Source organism: Chrysochloris asiatica, unplaced genomic scaffold (genome assembly GCF_000296735.1).
Source record: "Chrysochloris asiatica unplaced genomic scaffold, ChrAsi1.0 scaffold00104, whole genome shotgun sequence".
NCBI classification, from domain to species: domain Eukaryota; kingdom Metazoa; phylum Chordata; class Mammalia; order Afrosoricida; family Chrysochloridae; genus Chrysochloris; species Chrysochloris asiatica.
In genome coordinates this window covers 9,687,342-9,710,155 of record NW_006408622.1, presented here as the reverse complement: position 1 = coordinate 9,710,155, position 22,814 = coordinate 9,687,342, and the positions used below count along the sequence as shown (strand labels likewise).

At 42.7% G+C, this 22,814-nt stretch overlaps 1 protein-coding gene across 1 annotated transcript in view; it reads right to left on the bottom strand.

Moving 5' to 3' along the window:
• The window catches only part of ZNF565 (zinc finger protein 565), a 27,746-nt gene extending 5,009 nt beyond the window's left edge, over positions 1–22,737 (bottom strand). The window contains exons 1-4 of the mRNA XM_006867405.1: positions 22,586–22,737; positions 16,976–17,048; positions 7,127–7,253; positions 5,761–5,856 (exon numbers count right to left, since the gene is read on the bottom strand). Coding sequence (XP_006867467.1) covers positions 5,761–5,856; positions 7,127–7,253; positions 16,976–17,048; positions 22,586–22,737 — 448 coding nt within the window. The remainder of the gene's footprint in view (positions 1–5,760; positions 5,857–7,126; positions 7,254–16,975; positions 17,049–22,585) is intronic.
• Between the last annotated feature and the right edge of the window lie 77 nt (positions 22,738–22,814).

The following is a 22,814-nucleotide window of genomic DNA, read 5'->3' as shown; positions in this document are numbered from 1 at the left end:
ATAGTACCAAGGTAACACAAAGATTTCAGACAATTAAAAAACCCACTAAAAGATAATAAAATCATGTTGGAGCATCATCAGAAATTGTTTACATTTCCAAGGAACAGTAAGAATCAGGACCAGCATAAAACTGGTTCCTTTGAGGTAGAGGTCACATATGCCTCTGTCCTCCAGTATCTTCTCTGTTTTGACACCAGACTTCTCTTCCCCCGCGGGCACACAGAACTCATCGACCATACTCACAGTTAGTGACTTGTTAAGGAAGAAACAGACCAAGTTGGAGCTAACAGGTTACAACTCAGGATTCAATCAGGACGGCTCTCTCAGGCCCTTCTCAGCAAGGCTAGCAGGCAAGTCTGGGACACGCACATGTCCTCTGGGCCACAAGTGTCCCCGCTCAGCCCTGCAGGCCTCCTTTGTCTGGCCTGTGTTAACGTCCTCTTCTCTTGACTGTGTGAGCTCCCTTTCTGCTGTCTAGCCCTCCTCTTAGTCATGCTAGCAGGCCTTTCTCTCAGCTGTGCTACCCACCTAGTTAGTGTAGGTTCCCTGTTGGCTGTGCAGGCCTCTCAACTTCTAAGTTGGAGTCCTGGTGTGCTGTTGTAGGATAAGCACTGGTCCACAAGATCTATTTGAACTGCAAGGTCAGTGGTTTAAACCCACCAGCCGCTCCTCGGAAACCCTATACAGGCTTGCTATGAGTTGGAACTGACTCGATGGCACTTAACAACAACAATAACACTTCTAACTCACTCACCTCACAGTCACTGTAGCAAATTAGTTGATTCTCTTAGCTGCTTTCCTAGCATCAACCTTCTTCCATCACCATAGACTCTTTGCCACAGGACCCCTTCTGGACTCCTTGCCATCTTCAGTGGTACTGGCCTTGAACTGTGTTAAAGCTCTTTAAGGAGCTATCTTGCTTCTCTCACTGCTGCTTCTCTCTTCTTGCCTCTAAACACCTCTGTGGGGTTTAGATGCTTATATAAACAAATTCTGCTGTTTATTTAAGAAAACTCCTCAAAACTTTCAAGGTATGGCCCTCCTTTCAGGACTACAAACTGACCAATTCTCTCAGTGGACTGCAAATGTCTTAATTTGCAGAGCAAACTGATCAACCCCTGCAAGGTGTGTAAAATTGACCAATCAGGGCAGACTGAAATGCAGGGCTACACAAGCGTATCAAATCATCATTGTTTACAGCTTATCCAGGAAATGTAGATCAATTTAGGCAAAAGTGAAAACCGTCTGAGGTAGAAACTAGGGCATAGGTAATGTCTTAGGGGTTAGAGGAAAAAAAAATCTCAAACTGCTTTCAAAAAAAGCAAAGCAAAAGTACACATCAAGGAACTAACTGCTTCACAAAAAAATAAAAATACATTAATAACCATAATACAATGTAAATGTATGAAACTACCTTGTTAAGATCAGCGGTTCGAAACTACCAGCTGCTCCACGGGAGAAAGATGAGGCTTTCTACTCCCGTAAAGATTTACACCCTCGGAAACCCTGTACAGGGTCGCTATGGGTCGGAACCGACTCGACGGTACTTAACAACAACAACCTTGTTAAAAGACAGAATTTGTCAGGTTGGATCAAAGGTCAATATTCAGCTAACTTTGTCTGGACAGGGCTGGTGAAAGGAGATGGGGATAAAACTCTTGTGGTTCAATAGTGAAAAACTGCTATCAGGACTGACTGTGAGTGTTGCAAATATAAAGGTAAATGTTTTGTAACAAAAGGAAGGGAGTGGCTGGTCTTGCAGTCCAGGAGTGGAGGACCCTGGGACCATCAAGGGAGGAAGGGCGGAGTGCGGGACCCTATCTAGAGAAGCAACAACGCCAGAGATGGAGGTAGAGATGATGATGTGGAGAGATGGAGCAGCTGGGGACTCTGGACTCAGTGAGGGAGAGGGGCTGTGTGCTGTCGGCCAGGGGGCAGGCTTGCGGGGTGTACCCTTTGGCTGTTTGATGATACATGCAGGGAATTGAAATCATTGCAATGAAACGAAATAAGATAGGATGAATGTAAAACTAATATTCTCCCATGTAAACTACCACATAATTTACAATAAAAACTTAAAAAAAATTTTGGACATATTACAAAAATAAAAAATTCAGCTAGCTCCTTGCTGTGAGTAGGTGCTACTGAGTTGGTTCTGACTCATAGCAACTTTATGCACAACAGACTGAATCATTGCCCGGTCCTGCTCTATCCTCAAAACTGTTGTTACACTGTGCCAATTTCTGCTGTCACTGTGCCAATCCACCTCATTGGGTGGGGCTGGGGAGGTCTTCTTCTTGTCCACTGACCCTCCACTTAACTAAGCACCATGTCCTTCTTCAGGAACTGGTCACTCCTGATAATACGTTAGAAATATGAGAGACAAAGTCTCTCCATCCTGGCTTCTAAGGAACATTCTGGATGTACTTCTTCCAACATTTGTTTGTTCTCCTCCAACACCATGACTCCAATGCATCAATCCTTGTACGGTCTTCCTTATTGTTCAACTTTCACATGCATATGAGGCAACTGAAAAGACCACGGTTGGGTCAGGCACACCTTGGTCCTCAAACTGACATCTTTGCTCTTGTACACTTTAAAGAGGTCTTAGGCAGCTGATTTGCCTAATGCAATACATCGTCTGATTTCTTGATTGCTGCTGCCATGAGTGTTGATAGTAGGTGACCCTGCTGGTATTTAAAATACCAGTGGCATAGCTTCCAGCATCACAGCAACACACAGTTCACAGGATAAGTTGGTTTGTGGTATTTATGTGCTGTGGAGTCGGTTCTGACTCATAGCGACTCTGCATAGAGTTTTCAAGGCTGTAAATCTTTACAGGTGCAGAAAGTCTCATCGTTCGTCCACAGAACAGCTGGCAGTTTTGAACTGCTAACCTTGAGGGCAGTAGCCCAGCTCACGACAACTATGCTACCAGAGCTCCTTTTATACTCAGTAGGAAGGCAAAATTGACTAATCCCCTCATTAGATTTCCAGGTTTTCAACAATCACAATTAACCCTGTTAACAGTCGCTCACAACTGAAGCATATAATGCTTTCAGTATCTCCCCCCAAGCCCATCAGGAAAAAGTTGTTTGTTAGGAATGACTAAACCATGGCTGCTGCTGCTGCTGGTTACGTGCCATGGAGTTGGTTCCAACTCATTGCGACCCCGTATAGGGCTTCTGAGGCTGTAATTCTTTACGGGAGCAGAAAGCCTCATCTTTCTCTTGTGGAACAGCTAAGAGCTTCAATCTGCTGACTTTGAGGTTAGCAGGCTGATTTGTAACCACTATGCTACCAGAGCTCCTTAGACTATGGTTAGCAGAGACATATTAAATAATTCACAGTGGTGCAGTAAGAAACTGTCAGATCTGAACCCCATCCAGAATCTTCTGAGGTGGGAAATTTCCACTGGAAAGGACAAGCAGACCAACCTGGAGTGGTTAGAAGGACAGAAGAAACTTCTTAAAAGAAAAACTGACAGGAAAAATACAAAACAATAATGGCAGTCCGACTACTAGAAGAACAAGCAAATTGCTCGCCCAGGAGACATCAAGGCAAGTAGTTGGGTCCCCTCAGGGCAAACCCCCTTCCAACACTGAGACTCATGGGAATACATGAGCAGACTGGTGAGATGTTGGTCACCAATAAGGGGAAGTGAGGGAAAAACAGCAATGACGCTGAGAGCTGAGTCCAACCCTGTTCAATAGACTCCTGTGAACCTGGGTGGAGACCTGGTTGGCCAGCAGTTTGGCAAGACCTGGGGACTCTTGGGCCCAGAGTCAGTGACATAGCCACAGAGGACTAGAATGGAGAATGAAGTGTCCAGCTGTTAAGAAGAGAGGGCATATGCACAAGAATACCCACACTTACAGATAATACCCAATTGACCTGGCTTCAATGGCTGGATGATCAGAGCTCAACTAGAAGAAGAAAGAAGAGGAAAAAAAAGACTAATCTGATACAATTTGATGAACTTGACCTACACCTATAGATGCAGTAGCTCAAAAGAAGGAACAAATCTTTACAGCGAGGATCATTCCAACCCCCTCAATACACAGGGTAGACAGGGATGGGTAACTTGGACATTGGCTACCCAAAATGGGGGGAGCTACAAAGGCAAGAAGTGACTAGCTTACAAACTTTCAAGGGGGAGCCTAGATCCAGAGGGCATGGAGGAAGGTCGAATCTTCACTGAGTAGTATCCAATATGTCAGGGTGGGACTGATGAAAGGAGATGAGGATAGCACTCATGTGGCACAATAGTGAATAATTGCTATCAGGACTGACTGTGAGGGTTGGAAATGTAAAGGTAGACATTGTGCAGCAAAAGGAGGGGAGTGGTTGACTTTGCAGTCCAGGAGCAGAGGGCCCTGGTACCATCAAGGGAGAAGAGCAGAGAGTGGAACCCTACCCAGAGAAACAGTGATGCCTAAGATGGAGGCAGAAACGATGGTGTGGCGAGATGGAGCAACTGGTAACTCTAGACCCAGAGAGGGAGAGGGGCTGTGTGCTGACGACCAGGGAGCAGGCTTGTGGGGTATACTCTTTGGTTGGTTGATGATGCATGGAGGGGATTGTAACCATGGCAATGTAATGATATACGATAGATAGGATGAATGTAAAGCTAATGTTCGCCTATGTAAACGATCACATAGTTCACAATAAAACATTAAAAAAAAGAAACTGTCAGAAATTCAAGTTGGATTCAGAAGAGGGTGTGTGGAACGAGAGAAATCAATACTGATAACAGATGGATCTTGGTTGAAAACAGAGAACACCAGAAAGCTGTTTACTTTGTTTTACTGACTATGTGAAGACATTTGACTGTGGGAAGCACAACATATAATGGATAACAATGTGAAGAACAAGAATTCCAGAACACCTAATTATGTTCATGAGGAACCTATACATAAACCAACAGAACAAAGGGCTAGATACTGTGTGGTTTAAAATCAGGAAACTTGTGTGTCAGGCTTGTATTCCTTCACCATACTGATTCAATTTGTATGTAAAGAAAATAATCTGAGAAACTGGACGATATGAAGAACCAGGTAGTATTTTGTTTTGTTGTATACAGGGTCACTATGAGTAAGAACTCATTTAATGACACCTAACCACAGGTCTGCTATTCATAAGGTTTTCAGTGACTAAAATTTCGGAAGTAGTTCGTCAGTCCTTCTTCCTAGTCTGTCTTCGTCTGGAAGCTCATCTGAAACCTGAACCACCTTGTGGTTCAAATTGACCTTGAGGTCCAGTGCTTTATCCCACAGCGCCACACCAGAACTCCAGAGCCATTACTGGTAGTGGTGGCGGCTGTGTGCTACTGAGTCACTTCTGACTCATGGCGACCCTGAATAGGGTTTCCAGGGTGGTAAATCTTTGCTCAAAAAGATTTTTTGAGCAGAAAGCTTCACTGCTATCCCACAGAATGGTTGGGAGATGCAAATCAAGGCTGTAATGAAATGTCACCTCACCCCAAGAATGGCAATGATCAAAAAAACAGAAAACAACAGATAAAAGGTGGACTCTAGAGAAGGGCACATCTCTCTTTGAGAGGAAGACAGGAGAGAAGAAAAGAACTGAGAGAAATGAATGGAAGTGAAGGGGCGGTTCCCTTGAGAGCTGAGGTTGGGAAGGTTTTCTTTCTTTTGTCTCCCGTCTTTATTCCACAGCCTTGGGCAAGGCTTTGGGGGAACTCAAATTACTGCTGTCATTTGTTTCAACTGCTAGGATACTGGATTAGCCTTTGCTCACCTGAGCACCACTGTTCTTTCATATTCTTTGCAAGGATCCAGGGCTCTTTCCCTTGTTCCAATAAGGAGATGACATCAGGCTTAGAAATGGAGATTCCTGTTTATAAGAAAAGAAAGGGGACCTCATCATACTGTTTCAAAATGCAAATCCAGTCAGTCCTTTGGTTGCCAAGGAAGAGAAGCAATTATAAGAAGGAAGGTAAGGAAGGGAGGATGGAGGCATCCAATGTAACCGCCCATTTCCAATTCCACAAAGCACAAAACAATTTTCTCGAGAATAGAAAGCAAAAATGTAGCCAGAAACTTTTAGTCATCCTAGAAATTCACAATAAAGATATCAGAAATTCTATGTTAATCCTAAATTATTTGGAATGTAATATATATATATATTTATTGTTGTTATGTGCCGTGGAGTCGGTTCTGACTCATAGCAACCCTGTACAGGGTTTCCAAAGCTGTACATCTTTACAGGAACAGAAAGCCTTATCTTTCTCCTGCAGAACAGCTGGTAGTTTCGAACTGCTGACCTTGTGGTTTGCAGCCTGATTCGTAAACACTATGCTACCAGAGCACCATATATATATATATGGGTCAGGATTGACTTGACGGCACTTAACAACATATATATATATATATATCAATGAGGGAACATGATGGCTCTGTAGGATCAACACTGGACTACAAACCATAAGGTTGGCAGTTCAAAACCACCAGAGTGCTCCTTGGGAGAAAGATTTCCAGTCCCAGAATCCGTATACAGGGTTGTTATGAGTCTAAACTGACTTGACGGCACTTAACAATCATACTTATGATGTGTCTCTATAGTTACCCTTTTCTTCCCTCAATCCATTACTTGCTGTTTCTTGTCCTGTTCTGTGTCCCTGTCTGCAAGGACTAGTATCTTTGTCCTATGGTTCCCTGTTGGGCTTGTTAGATGGAAAACTCTGGCAAGTCAGCAGGCAAGAGAAAGAGTTCAGGATATTTTTTTTGTCCTTCTTCCTTCCTTCTTTGTTCCAGGAGTTCTGGTAGTAGCTACAACTGCTGTCTGCTGGGCCCTTTTCCTTGGCTCTAGATCACACCATATTTTGGTGGCACTATTTTCTCCCATGGAGTTCTGGTGTGGCGCTGTGGGTTAATAATGCGCTGGACTGCAAGGTCGGTTTGAACCATAAGGTTCAAGCTCACCAGCCGCTCCTCAGAAACCCTTTACAGGGTTGCTATGGGTCAGAACCGACTTGACAGCACTTAACAACAACAACAATTTTCTCCCTTGGTTCCTTTCAGTCAGAGGTGTAACAGTCTCTCTCATTGTGACTGTCCATGGTGCCTTGTTTCCTGTCTGTCCATGTCTGATCCAATATCCTTACCTAATGAAAGTAAGTGACTGAAGTTCTCCAAAGTCACATCCCTGTACAAGTCCTTCTGGGTAGGTTCCAAGTACTTCCATTCTTCCTGAGAAAATTCTATGGTCACATCTCTGAATGTCACCATACCCTGAAACAATAAACCAATCCATTATTAGCAATTTAAAGCAGTTAAAAACAACAAAACAAAACTTCTTATTATAAAAGAATTTAAAATACACAACAGTCCCAGAGAACAATGTAAATAGTGTAAACAATATTTACACATCTTGTTTCATCTCTTCTCTTCCAATTCCCTCTTAGTGTTTCCTGAGGCAAATTCCAGATTATCAACATTATAGTATTTGACCCCGAAACACTTAGTATCTAACTAATTACACTCATTTTTAAAGGCATAATAATGACATCATTTTTGCATTGACAATATTTTTATAATAACCAGACTGAATTCAAATTGCCCCAATTTGCTCAAAAGTAAATTTTTGCAGCTGGTTGGTTAAATCATGATTATACAAGATCCCACACTGCATTAAATTAGTAGGTCTTCTGAAATTTCTTGGTATCTAACAGCATCTCTAACCCCCTTTTTAAATTTTATTGCCATTTATTTATTAAAGAAACATTTGTCGCTACAGAATTTCCTACATTCTGTAGTTCACCGATTGCATTTTCATTGTGTAGTTAGTTTAACATTTTGCTCCAATTCTAAATTTTCTGTAACATGGTAGTGAGGTCTGGAAGCTTGATTCACATTTTAGGGGACATGAAAATACCAATGTTGTTGCTAAGTCAGTTCTGACTCACAGTGATCCTGTGCTGGGTTTCTGAGGGGCAGCTGGTGAGCTGGAACAGCCAATCTCGGGATTCAAACCAGCCTTCCAATTCAGCGCATTAACCCGCAGTGCTACACCAGGACTCCCAAAATACCATAGAGATATTATATACTTACTGCATCCTAGTGAGAGGTAGATAATGACTGAAAGTCCAATTTTTAATCTGGTTAAAATTAGGTTTGACATTAAGGAAAATGTCTGTAAGATGGAAAGACAGAGAAGATGGAAAAGGCATTGTAGGAAGCAAGAAAGCAAGTAAGTTAGGGCTGAATGCCTATTCCACGAAGGAGGTTTAATAAAGCAATTTGTGTGACTAGAGGACTGCATGATCTTGAATATTTCTGTGGATACAGACAGAACCTTCTTTATACAGAGGGACTCCTTTATTTTCCACACAGGTCTGGAATAAACAACTTTGTATCTGGTAGCGTAGTGGTTACGAATCGGGCTGCGAGCCTTAAGGTCAGCGGTTCGAAACTACCAGCCGCTCCGCGGGAGAAAGATGAGGCTTTCTACTCCCGTAAAGATTTACACCCTCGGAAACCCTGTACAGGGTCGCTATGGGTCGGACCCGACTCGATGGCACTTAACAACAACAACAACATATGTAAATAAACAACTATGCATAGGAGTCCTGGTGTGGCGCTGGGGACTAATGCACTGGATTGCAAAGTTGGTTTGAATCACAAGGTCAGCGGTTCAAGTTCACCAGCCACTCCTTGGAAACCCTATATATGGTACTTAACAACAACAACAACAACAACAAATATGTTAATAAACTACTTTTTTGTAATAAGCAAGCTTGTCTATGCTATTTCAGTTATTTATGAGATCTCATAAATGGTGGTCACATAAATAACTGAAATAACCTAAAAACACACACACACACAGCAAACAAGGGCCTGGAAAATTAATAAAGTCTTTAAAGATTAGTTCCTTTCACCACTTTTCTCTTAAAATAATAAACAAGATGGAATCCAAAATACATAGAAAAATCTCCGTCTTAAAATATAGGATTTGTAGACTTTTAAAGAATTTCCTGAAGATACAGGCTTGTAACATTAATTTGAGAATCTAGATCCCACTACCCCTTTGGGACAAATTTGGGTTTCCACCAGGAACTCTCTGGTTGCCACAATGATGGGAGCATGGAGAAAGGCACTGTGCTACCAGCAATTAGTAAGGCAAAGTGTTCTGAATTATCAGACCATATACCCAGACTAGTCTGATACTGCAAAGAAAAGTACTGCTGAAAATGCAAATAGTGTTTTGGATATGATGAACATACTGTTATGCAAAGGAGAATTTTTTTTGTCTTTTTCCTTGTTGAATTAGACTGTTCTTTTAATCTAACTGCCTGCCTGAGAATTCATGTTTGTTTCCCTGAACACACTTCTGCTATCTGAATATGTTATTGCTAGAAACCATAGATCACTAAGGAAAAATTTTCTCCGTAGTCAAGCCAGGATATGGAAGAAATAAACCCCAAGCAAGGGGATTTTAACTTATTTGTTGTTGAGTGCTGTCGAGTTGGTTCCAACTCATAGTAACCCTGTATAGGGCTTCTGAGGAACGCCTAATGGGTTTGAACTGATAACCTTGTGGCTAGCAGTCCAGTGTTTACCCCACAGCGCCACACCATGACTCCTTTAGCTCATATTGTTGTTGTTGTTAAGTGCCGTTGAATCAATTCTGGCCCAATAGCAACCCTGTATAGGATTTCTGAGAGGAGCTGGCAAGTGTGAACCTCCGACCTTGCAGTTCAAACTGACTTTGCAGTCCACAACATCACAGCAGGACATAGCCCTTCGAAACATCCCTTTAATGATAAAGAAACAAAGTCTCACGAAAAAGCCTGGAACTGTTGCCACTTGATCTAAAATTTCCTAGGTAATCAGAACAGTGTCACATAAGTTAGCAATTTCTAAAGTAAGAACTTTAGCGTGAATTTTTATCATCATCTCTAGCCTCAAAGAATGTCTTCCTTTAACTTTGACACTTTATGATCTGGTCTGAAGAGGATACGCTGTAAGCATTCTGATATCATGATTGTAAATTTTATAGTCTACCTAAACATATCTATCGCCACTCATCTGTCAGCTTGTTGCACTGTGGTGGCTTGCGTGTTGCTGTGATGCTAGAAGCTATGTTACTAGTATTTTGAATACCAGCAGGGTCACCCAAGGTGGACAGGTTTCAGACGAGGTTCCAGACAAAGACAGGCTCAGAAGAAGGAAAAACTGACTACTTCTGAAAGTTTTGTCATTGAAAACCTTATGAACAGCAGTGAGACACTGTCAGCTAGCACCAGAAGATTGAATATTGAAACACTAAGGATAGCATAAGAATATTGTTAGATACAGTGATGAAAGATGAGCCCCTAAGGTTGAAGGCACTCAAAATACGAATGGGAAAGAATTGCCTCCTCAGAGTAGAGCTGACTGTGATGACATGAATGGAGTAAAGCTTTCGAGAAATTCCTTTGCTGCTGGGGAACAACTCAAAATGAGGGGCAACAGCTGCAAACATCCATTAATAATTGGAACATGGAATGTACAAAGTAAGACTCTAGGAAAATTGGAAGATGTCATAAATGAACTGGAGAGCAAAAGGTTTGACATCCTAGACATTAATGAGCTGAAATGGACTGATAATAGCCATTTTGAATCTGACAATCATGGTTGAAGGATTCTCTGGGCAAATTATTGAATGATGCAGAAAGCATCAAAAGAAGATGGAAGGAATATGCCATGTCACTGTACTAAAAAGAAATGGTCGATGTTGGACCATTTCAAGAGGTAGCATATGATCAAGAGTCAATGGTGCTGACAGAAGTCCAAGGTGCACTGAAGGAATTGACAAAGAATAAGGCCCAGGGAATTGATGGAATACAAATGGAAATCTTTCAACTGATGCAGCACTGGAGGCACTCACTCATCTATGCTATGAAATTTGGAAGACAGCTAGCTGGCCATAAATCCACACATGGAGTACTCTTAGGACACACCTTTTATCACAACACTGAGAAACAAATTTGTGAAAGGAGCACCAGCATCAATGAAGTCTGCTGTGATTGCTATTTATGTAAGTCAAATCTGACAGTGGGAACTGCCCTAGTTGAATGAAGACACTAACTACAGTGGAAGGCGCCCTGGTTGCATAGTGGATTACAAGTTAGACTGCTAACTATAAGGTCAGTAGTTGAAATCTACCAGCTGCTTTGTGGGAGAAAGACAAGACTTCCTGATCCTGTAAAGATCTACAGCCTCGGGAACCCTATCCAGGGTCGCTATGAGTCAGAACTGACTTGGTGGCATATAACCACCACCATCACCAACTGCATTGGAGCTGACTGGAATCACTGGTAGTAGGGGCCCACTTAATCGACAAAGACAAGATGGGAGTAGTTACTGTAATGGACAGTAAAATCAAAATAGTACTCAGAATAGTCTGACTCGTGTTAACTAATGGTACTGGTTACTTCTTCAGGTAATCAATCCCTAGGAGTAAAACAGATGGAAAAGCTACAAATATTTACTTGATCTGTACAAGCGAAAGAATTGCAGGTGAGCATTAGTCTTAACTTGAGTCGCCAGAACAGTGTCATGGCCTCTCAATTAAATGCCAGACTTGAGTCAGTTTACAGACCCACAACCCCTTGAGGAAGGTAAGGCCAGCTCCCCTTGAGGAAGGATGCCAATACACCACAGAAAGGTTATACTTTCAGTTTTTCTCCCAGCTTTCCTCAAAGGGATCAGCAGTCTTTCACAAGAGTGAATGTTCATGGGGAAGAGGAAATAATCAGACTTCTGGGGCATTACTGGATACTGGCTCTGCACAGGAGACCTAAAAAGTCACTGAGGTCTACCAGTCAGTCACACTGGGGACATATGGAGGTCAAGTTATTAATGGAGTCTTATAAGAGCTGTCTCACTGTGGGTCCCTGAACGGATCTGTGATGGACAAGCTTCTATGTCAACTTGACTAGGCCAAGATTTCCACAGCTTCAGCAGTTGGGATGTATTTATTCTCATGGTGATGAAACCTAATACAAGCATAGTTAACTCTATGGTGAGTGTTTACAAGCAGCCAATCAATTAAAGGGACATTTCCTTGGGGGTATGGCCTGTTCCCAATATAATGGACATGCGGAGAAAGCTATCTCTATCACTTCCCCTGGGGACCTGGGACTCTGCAGTTGTAAGCCATTTCCTTGATGATAAATTTCTCTTTATATATATTTATACACACACACATATGTTTCACTAGTTTTGCTTCTCTAGAAAACCCAGTCTAAGACAGCATCCTATAGTGATTTCTCCAGTTCCAGATGCATAATCAGAATAGACATACTCAGCAACTGATAAAATTCCCACACTGGATCCATGACATGTGGAATAAAGTCTATTATGGTAGGAAAAGTCAAGTGGAATTCCTTAGAACTGCCTCTATCTACATCAACAGTAAACTGAAAGCAATACCGTATTCCTGGAGGGACTGTGGAGATTAGGGGCACAATCAAGGACTTGAAGGACGCAGGGTGGTGATTCTCACCACACCCCCATTTAACTCACCTATCTGGCCTGTGCAAAAAAAGATGGACCTTGGCGATTGACAGTGGATTAGCACAAATTTAACCAGGTGGAGACTCCAATTGCAGCTGCTGTTCCAGATGTGTTTTCATTGCTTGAGAAAATGAATACATCTCCTGGTACTTGGTGTGCAGCTATTGATCTGGCCAATGTCTTTTTCTCAATTCCAGTCTTGAAGGATCACCAGAAGCAGTTTGTCTTCAGCTGGCAAGGCCAGAAATACACCTGCACTGTCCTTCCTCAGAGGTTTATTAGTTCTTCAGCTGTTGTTGCTGCTACGTGCCATTGAGTTGGTTCCAACTCATAGTGACCTTGTATGGGGTTTCTGGGGCTCTGACTCTCTACAGGCAGAAAGCCTCACCTTGCTCCTGTGGAGCGGCTGGTATATTTGAACTGCTGACCTTACAGTTAGCAGACCAATGTGAAACCCACTACGGGTACCAGGGCTCCCACTCTTCAGCACTTTGCTACAATTTAGTTGGCAGGTGCCCTGATCACCTTTCTCTGCCACAAGACATTACACTGTTCCATTACATTGATGATATTTATACTGACTGGACCTTGTAAGGAAGAAGTATCAATGACTTTTGATTCATTGGCAAAACATCTGTATGCTAGAGGGTGGAAAATGAACCTAAGAAAAATCTAGGCACCTTCCACATCAGTGAAATTTCCAGAGGTACAATGGTGTGGGATATGTCAAGATAACCCTACTAAAGTGAAAAATAAGTTATAGCATCTGGCCCTTCCCATGGTGGACTTTTTTGGGTTTTAGAGGGCACAGGTCCCTTGATTGGCTGGGCTACTCCAGCCTATTTATCCAGCGACTTGAAAAGCTGCTAGTTTTGAGTGGGGCCCAGAATAAGAGAAGGCTGTGCAACAGGTTCAGCCTGCCGGGCAAGCCATTCTGCCACTTGAACCACAGAACTCAGATGAGCCAATGGTGCTTGAAGTGTCAGCGGCAGATAGAGATGCAGTTTGGAGACTTTGGAAGGTCCCTGTTGGTGAATCACAGCACAGACGTTAGGATTTTGGAGCAAAGTCCTGTCATCCTTTCCAGATAACTAGAGTCCTGGTGTGGTACTGTGGGTTAATCGCCAGACTGCAAAGGCATTTGAACAGCAAGGTCGATGGTTCAAGCTCACCAGCTGCTTCTTGGAAACCCTACACAGGGTCGCTATAGGTCTGAATCGACTCGACGGCACTTCACAACAACACAACAACTGTCCTTTTGAGAAACAAGTTTTGGCTCGTTACTGGGCCCTAATAGAGACTGAACACCTAACCATGGGCCATCAAGTCCCCGTGACACCTGCGCTATCCATCATAAACTGAGTGCTGTCTGACCCAAAGAGTTATATAGTTGGATGTGTCCAGCAGCACTGTATCATTAAAAATGGAAGTGGTATGTATATACGAGACTGGGCTCGAATAGGACCTGAAGGCATAAGCAAGTTCCATGCTCAAATGCCCATGGTCTCCAATCCTGTCACATTACCTTTCCTCTCCCAGTCTACACCTCTGACCTCATGGGCATTTCATATAAGCAGCTAACAGAGGAAGAGAAAACATATGCTTGATTTATAGAAGGTTCTACATGACATGGAGGCACCACTTGCAACTGGACAGCACCAGAACTACAGTCCCTTTCTGGAACTTCCTGGAAGGACAGCGGTGAAGGGAAATGCTCCCAATGGGCAGGACTTTGAGACATGAACCTGGATATTCACTTTGATTGCGAGGAGAAATGGCCCGATGGGGAACTGTATACTGATTCATGGACTATTGTCAATGGTCTGACTGGATGAGTAGGAACTTGAAAGGAACATGATTGGAAAATCGGTAACAAGGTGTGGGGAAGAATTTTTTAGATAGACCTCTCTGAATGGGCCAAAAAAGTGAAGAGATTTGTGTTTCATGTGAATGCTTACCATTACCTCAGCAGAGGAGGATTTTAACAACCAAGTGGATAGGATGATATTCTCTTAAGAAACTAATCATGCTCTTTCCCCTGCCTCTCTTGTCACTGCCCAATGGGCTTATGAATAAATTGACCATGGTGGCAGAGATGGAGGTTAAGCATTGGCTTAGTAACCTGGGCTTCCACTTATCAAGGCTGATTTGGCTACAGTCACTGCTGAGTGTCCAATCTGCCAGCAGCAGGAAACAAGTGAGTCAATGATACGGGGCCTGTCCTCAGGGGATCAGTAGGCAACCTGGTGGCAGTTTGGTTGCACTAGGCCATTATATTATGGTGTTGTTTCTACAATAGCTAGGAGTCACAGGTCCAGGAAGCAAGGGGTGGGAAGAGAAGTGGCATCACTTCTAGTGACCCACTCATGAGATTTTTGCTTCATGTCCCTGCAACCCTATGCTTTTTAGGTCTGCACATTTTATTGCTTTAAGTTAAGAATGTTCCCTGGCCATTTTGGGATCCTCATGTCTCTGGATCAACATATAAAGAAGGGAGTGACAGTATAGTGTGAGGCAATTGATCCTGATTCCCAAAGGGAAATGGGATTGACATCCCATAATGGAGGTAAAGAAGAATTATGTACAGAATTCAGGAGCTACCTTAGAATGTCTCTAATTGTAACCTTGCCCTGTGATTAAAGTCAATGGTAAAATATGGCAAGCCAATTCTGATATGACTCCTAATGGCACAATCCTTTCAGGAATGAAAGGTTTGGTCACCTCACCAGGCAAAAAGCCGTGACAAGTTGAGGTGCTTAATGAAGGCAAAGGGAATACAGAATAGGTAGTGGGAGAAAATAGTTCTAAATATCAGCTAGGGCCACAGGACCAGTTGTAGAAATGAAAACTATAATTGTGGTAATTTTTTTCTTATATGTGTGCATCAAATAATTTTGTTTTATTCATTTATAAAATAGAAGATGTAAACAGGGTCAGTGTGTTTTTGGTTGTATGTGTTAGTTGTATTATGTTATGCACAGACTTTATAATTGTGTTTATTTAGAGTGTGGGTGGAGAACGTCTGGCCCACGTAATCATTTGGTCTGGCCCTGCCAAGGCAACTGCAGTTCTAGCCATATTTGTTGTTGTTGTTAAGTGCCGTCGAGTTGGTTCTGACGCATAGTGACCCTGTATAGGATTTCTGAGGAGCAGCTGGTGAGCTTGAACCACCAACTTTGCAGTTCAAACGGCTTTGCAGTCTGGTGCATTAAAGGTGAGTTAATGAAATGTTTGACCGAATACAGCAGGCTAATTTCTAAGTTGATAATTTGGCAGTTAAGACATAGTAATACCCAGGATGAGATCTGCTATGAGCAGGGAGCTGGCCTGTTTCCAATGTACTGAATGAACACTTGGGCAAAGCTCACTTGTTTTGTGCAGGGTCTGGACTGTCATCTGACCTTTGGTTCTTTGGACTTGAGCCAGTGGTCTGCTCTACTGCCTGCAAGTGCTGGGAGAAGTCAACAGCTGGCCATCTTACCTGCCTGACCACCTGCTTTCTTACCTGCTGTCTGTCTCATCTGACCTGCAGCTATATTAGTCAGAAGCCTCCAGCCTGACAGCTGACCAATGGACATAGGACTTGCCCAGCTCTACAACTAGTGAGCCATTTCTGTTATATAAACCTCTCTTTATATGCACATATGTAAGTTTCAAAGGTTTTGAATTCTCTAGAGAACTCAGCCTAGGGCAAATGACACACACAGAATTAAAGGCAGTCATTCCTCCTGGTGGGGAAGGAAGAGAAATGACCAGGAAAGGAGATGCAGGTTGTTTAGACAATATATTGGTCAGGGGATGAGTTCCCCAGTCCTCCTTTTTTCACTCTTGACATATATTGTTGTTGTTAAGTGCCCTCAAGTCAGTTCCAACTCATAGCAACCCTGTGTAGGGTTTCCAAGGAGCTGCAGGTGGATTTGCACCTCCAACCTTGTGGTTTACAGTCCAGTGTTTATAAGTGTTTCTGTATATACACTTTATAGTATGAAGTGTTTTATGAACTTTTCAGAGGAGTTGACATTTAAAAATAGAAGAAAGAAAGAAAACTACCTTGGTAAATAGGAAAAAAAAGAAAAGTGATTCCATCTTTAGCCCCATACAGCCATGGTTCTGAAAAGGAGAGTTTCTATATTTCTCTCAAGGAAACATATCTCTGCCCCCACAGAATTCGGGGAAGAGCATCCTGTACAAATGTGAACAACTGTTGGAGAAGAAAGATCCATTAATGGAAGAATCTGGAAACATTTTGGTTTGACTTCTGAGTAAGTCAGGAAGCTATTGCGCATCACCATTCATTCCCTGGAATGAAAGAACTGGGAGCAGATTACTGCTGGAGGCTCAGCAGGACAGGGGCATTTCAGAATAAAGAACACAAATCTTCACATTATTTGTAAATAAAAAGATTATTGTAATAATAAAAAAGATTATTAAGGATAGAGGACATTTCAACTTACCTGGGCCATGGCTTTTGGAATGCCTGACTTGATCCACTTTCTCTGGATTCTTTTCTCAGACAAGTGCAGAGTCCTGAAATAGGGGAGGGGAGGAAAAAAAATTCAGGTAAACCAAGATTGCCTCACCATTTCTTAATACCAACCAAAACCAAAGCGGCTGCCTCTGTGTCAGTTCCACCTCACGGGGACCCCACATATGCCGGAGTGGAACTGTGATCCACAGTGTTTTCAATGGCTGGATTTGTGGACCGAGATCACCAGGCCTTGTTTTCTGAGGTGCCTCTGGGTGGTGCTGAACTGCTAGCTAACCTTTCCGTTTGTAGCTTAGTTCATTAAACATCTATAACCACCCAGGGACTCCACTTCTAAACAGCACTACGTGGCTACCGAGGAATTGAAATGTGTCTAATATGCGTCAGAAATCAAACTTTGATGTTTAACTTCTTTTTTATCTCAATTTAAATTTAAGTAGGTCTAGAATCTAGAGGCGATCAAAGCATAAAGTGACATCATTGAAGGTATATGAATACAATAAAATAACTATGAAGGCAAGGATCTCATGATCTCATGATCATCGCTGCAACCCCAGCACTTGCCTCAGTGTCTGGAGGATAGAGGTGATCAATAAATTCTAATTGATACCATATGCTGTTTTGGTATGAGATAGAGAAGGACACCAAGATGAGTTTTCAGCTTGAATAACTAGAAGTATGAAGTTTACTGTTTATTATTATTCTTTTTTTTAACAGAGGGAAGGTTGAGAGTAAAAGGTCTAGATGGACTGATGAAGATTTCTGTGCTAGACCTTAACACTTGAGATGTTCATTACATATTGCCAAGTAGCTAGGTAAACATTTGATTCTGCTGTTAGGGAGAAAGTTCTAATTCAGAAATAGAAAATTGGTATACAGATGTTAATATTGAAAGCTTTCAGAGTACATAAAATCACCTATACAGTGAATGACAAAGAGAAATTAAACAAAGGTTTAGGAAAAGGAGTCGTCAGTGGGTGGAAAGGAAAAAAATCAGAGAAACCAAGATCTTGGAAGGCCAGTGGAGAAAGCATACCAGTCAGGAAGTTGAGAACAATGGTTAAATGCTACTACCACGTCAAGTAAGGTGACCCAACAGAAACAACAATCAAACAATAGCATTAATATCACATGCAAGTAAAATTTTGCTGAAAATAATTTTTAAAAATGGTTGCAACGGTATGTCGACAGGGAGCCTCGAGAAATTCAAGTGGGATTCAGAAGAGGATGTGGAACAAGGGATATCGTTCCTCATGTTAGATGGATCTTGGCTGAAAGCAGAGAATAGCAGAAGGATGTTTACTTGTGTTTTATTGATGATGCAAAAGTATTCAACTGCAGATTATAAAAAACTATGGATAACATTGTAAAGAACTGGAAATTCTAGAACACTTAACTGTGCTCATGTAGAATCTGTACATAGACCAAGAAGCAGTCATTTGAACAGAATAATGGATACTGTGTAGTTTAAAATAGGAAAGGTGTGTGTCAGGGTTGTATTCTTTTACCACACTTATTCAATATGTATACTAAGCAAATTATCCAAGAAACCGGACCATTCGAAGAAAAATGCAGCATTGGGATTAGAGGAAAGCTCATTAACGACCATCGACATGCAGATGACGTAACCTTGCTTGCTAAAAGCAAAGAGGACTCGAAACATTTATAATCTTCAATATGGATTACATCTCAATATAAAGAAAAATCCTCAGAACTGGATCAATGAACAATATCCAAATAAGAGAAGAGTGAAGTTGTCAAGGATTTCATTTTATTTGGATTTATAATCAATACTCAAAGAAGCAGCGGTCAAGAAATCAAACAATGTATTGTCTCAGGCAAATGTGCTGCCAAGTATCTCTTTAAAATGTTAAAATTCAGAAATGTCACTTTTAGGACTAAAGTGCACCTCACCCAATCCATGGTATTTTCAATCCCTTCATACGCATGCAAAAGCTGCATATGAGGGAAGACTAGGGAAGAATTGGTACATTTGCATTATGGTGGTGGTGAAGAATATTAAATACAACGTAGACTGCCAGAAGAACAAATCTGTCTTGGGAAAAATACATCTGGAATACTCCTTAGAAATAAAGATAGTAAGACATCATCTCACATGCTTTGGACATGGTATCAGAATGGACCAGTCCCTGGAGAAGGATATTATGCTTTATAAAGCAGAGGGTCAGAAAAAGAGAGGAAGACCCTCAAATGAGATGGATAGGAAAAGTGGCTGCAAAAATGGTCTCAAACACAACAACTATGAAGATGGTGCAGGACTGGGTGTCTTAAGCCGGGATTTCTAGAGAAGCAAAATCACTATGGGTCGGAACCAACTAGAGGGCACTTCACAATGACAACATGTAAGGTATGGCAGGTGTCCTGGGCACCACTTGATGGGGGCCACCACTGAGCAGTTTCTATTAAACCATCGCAGTGTCTGTCACCAGCTATGAGAGCTCATTCAGTAAGTTAAAATTAATGCTTTGAGAGCATCTATGGGTCAAGACTTCGTCTTTCATACTTGGGACATATTGTCAGGAGGGACCAGTCACTGGAGAAGGACATCATGTTTGGTAAAGTGGAAGGTCAGAGAAAAAGAGGAAGATCCCTACCAAGATGGATGGCACAGTGGCAGCATCAGTGGGCTCAAATCTAGCAACAGTTGTGAGGTTAGCCCAAGATGGGGCAGTGTTGCATTCTGTTCTACATAGGGTACATGAGTTGGTACTGACTGGATGGCACCTAACAACAACAACATGGGTCAAGGCAGACTGTGTGATCTTGCTCTTCTAAGTGTGGAAAGAGAAGAAACAAACAAACAAAATAACTCTGAACACAACTTTCATTGGTGAAAGAAGGTACAATTGTAATTTCTATATAGTGCCGTAATGTATGAAGAAAAAGATCAACAAGCTTGTCTTGTATTTGTGAATTGACATTACGGTAAAGTCATCTTAAAGGTGGTTGGTTGTCAGATGTTTGGACAGTGGCACAATTTCAGTACTTGCCATTAAGTATTTTCTGTAGCTCTGCCTCTGGTCATAAAAGACAAAGAACCATCAGGGAACTATAGATAGCAGATCAAAGGAGACTACGAAGACTTTCCCACATGTGATCCTGCATGGGACTCTGGTCTAGAATCAGGACCGAGGGGACACTGATGGAGTTTGAATAAGGTTTGTAGATTAATTAATAGTATTATATCCTGTGTTAATTTACTGGTCATGTACTGTGATTAAGATGGTAATAGTATGGAGAAGCTGATGGGGACTCTTTTCGCAACATTTTAATGTCTGAAATACACTAAAAATGAAAACAAACAAATAAATATTAGGTGGGGAGCAAGGAGGACATGGCCTTTCAGTCTATCTCCAGGGTTGTTGTTGTTAAGTGCTGTCAAGTTGGTTCCGACTCATAGCAACCCTGCATAGGGTTTCCGAGGAGCAGCTGGTGGACTTGAACTGCTGACCTTGTGATTAAAACCGACCTTGTGTCCAATGCATAATAGGACCATCTCCAGGAGACTGGTTATTTACTCCCATGGCAATACTGGAGACCAGGTAGTTACCTGAGGGTATTTTTTAAGCAAGAAAATCACATCCTGAAAAACAAGAAAGGCTTCAAGGCAGGAAGAAGAAACCCAACTGCTTTTACAGAACAGAAATGTATTTCCTCACAGTTAAGGAAGATCGGAGTCTGAATTCAGACTATGACTTTAGGGGAGGTCATTCCTCATCTATTTTGGCTGATGTTTCTGTTCTGTGCCTTTGAGTCCGCTCATAGTGACCCTGTATAGGGTTTCCAAGGAGAGGCTGGTGAACTGGACCCGCTAACTTTGTGGTTCAAACCAACCTTGCAGTCTAGGGCATTAACCCACAGCACTATACCAGGACTCCATTTGGCTTCTAGGAGCTGGCAATCTTTGGAGTTCCTGGGCTTGAAGATTCATCTGTCCCCTATGCTGGCTCCCTTTTGTCCCCTATATGCTTGCTTGTATCTAATCTGCTCTTTTTGTAACTCAGAAGTGATTCGGTTTGGGACACACACAATTCTTTCCATACTTGGAAGGGTATAATTGGGTTAAGAGACAAGAAACATGAGGCACCAGGCCCTAGTCTTCCACACAGGGAAGGGAAGTCAGAAAAGACTAGACATCTTTCGCAGTCTCAGAGTAATAGAGAAATGGCGAGTCACCACCATCAAAGACCAAAATTTGTCCGAATTTCACAGGCTCTGCAAAGGACAAAGCATTGGAGTAACAGACAACTCACACCTACATACTTGGTATTATACACATGGTCACAGTGTCACAAAAAACCACAACCACACATCCATTCTTATAACTGTGACAAGAACATAACCACACAATCACAGAAAGTCCTTATACATGATCACAATCACACACCCACTATAGGGACACACACCATCACTGGCACCCAACTCTGGCCCACTAAGTGTCGTCCAGTCATAAAACCAAACATGCACTCTGGAAACACAGTTACACCCGCACAACCAAAGACACCCCACACTCACACTGTGATACACAGTCACAAAGACACCATTTCACACATATACACACTCTCACGGGGCACAGGGCACAGTTACATACTATCGCAGATCATTCACAAAAGGGTCACACACCCAGTGTTACACGCATACTCATGGGCAAATGACAACTGCACACAGTATTACACGAGGTCACAACATCACACACTACAACCAAACATCTACCTTGGAGACATGCAATCACAACCACACATTGGTCACACAATCACAACTACAGTCACTGCCCAAAAGTCTTACTATCACATTCACAATAGAAACACATGCAATATCACCCCCAAAGTCACAAGCATCGCACACTCACACAGTTGCGTACATAGTTACACAAATGCAATCACACCACACACACACCTTGTTGATAGGCAGTCACAACTGTACATTCACAGACACCCATATCCAGTCTCAAAGACACAATCACACACAATCAGAATCACGCATCTTCAGACCGCATCCGCCTGCGCGCTCAGATGGAGGCTCCAGACACGCCCCGTCCCCGCCCCGGACTTCCAGACCCCTCACCTTCAGCCTTCTCTTGGTCGCGTCCGGGTACCCGCGGGGCTAACGCTCTTGCCACGACGTAATACGTGACGTATGACCGCTGTGAAATCTGGGAAAGGCAGTCCACAGCTAGATCAGACGCGGACAAGATGGTGTCATCTCACTTTTAAGTCTGGACGTGGGCCGTTTGGTACAGCGTTCCAGAAGGCGTCAAAGAGAGAGTTCCCATTCCATACCTACCACCAGACTTGAGATAATCTTCTAAGGAAGACCTACTCATCCTGACAGCCACATAATCACGGGAAGAGGCAACCAAGTTCGTGTAAACAGCCAAGGAACTGTTAACCTGCAAAGCCTTATGGGAAGTGTAGTCCAAGACTATAAAAGCGGCGTTGTTGGCTATAAAAAGTAATCAAATACCATCCTGGGCTTGGCCACGGTGACTGAGCAAGATCGCCTCGCGGAGACTTCTGGGAGTTCTGGCTCCCCTTCCGATTGCGCAAGCGCAGCGTACCTAGTGGACATTTTGGTCTTTGTCCTCGGGTCAGTCCGGCCCCTGGGTCCACGTGGCGCAAAAGTAGGAGGTGGGACCTGGGCGTCTCGAGCCATCCGGGCCGGGGAGGCTGAAAGGGAGGATTCCTGATCTGGAGGGGCGCGGCGCGGCATTAAGGGTGGGTTTAAGAGTCTCCGGCCTGTGTGTGCGGTGAGGGAGTAGGCCTCTGAGGAGGATCCAGCGCGTGTGA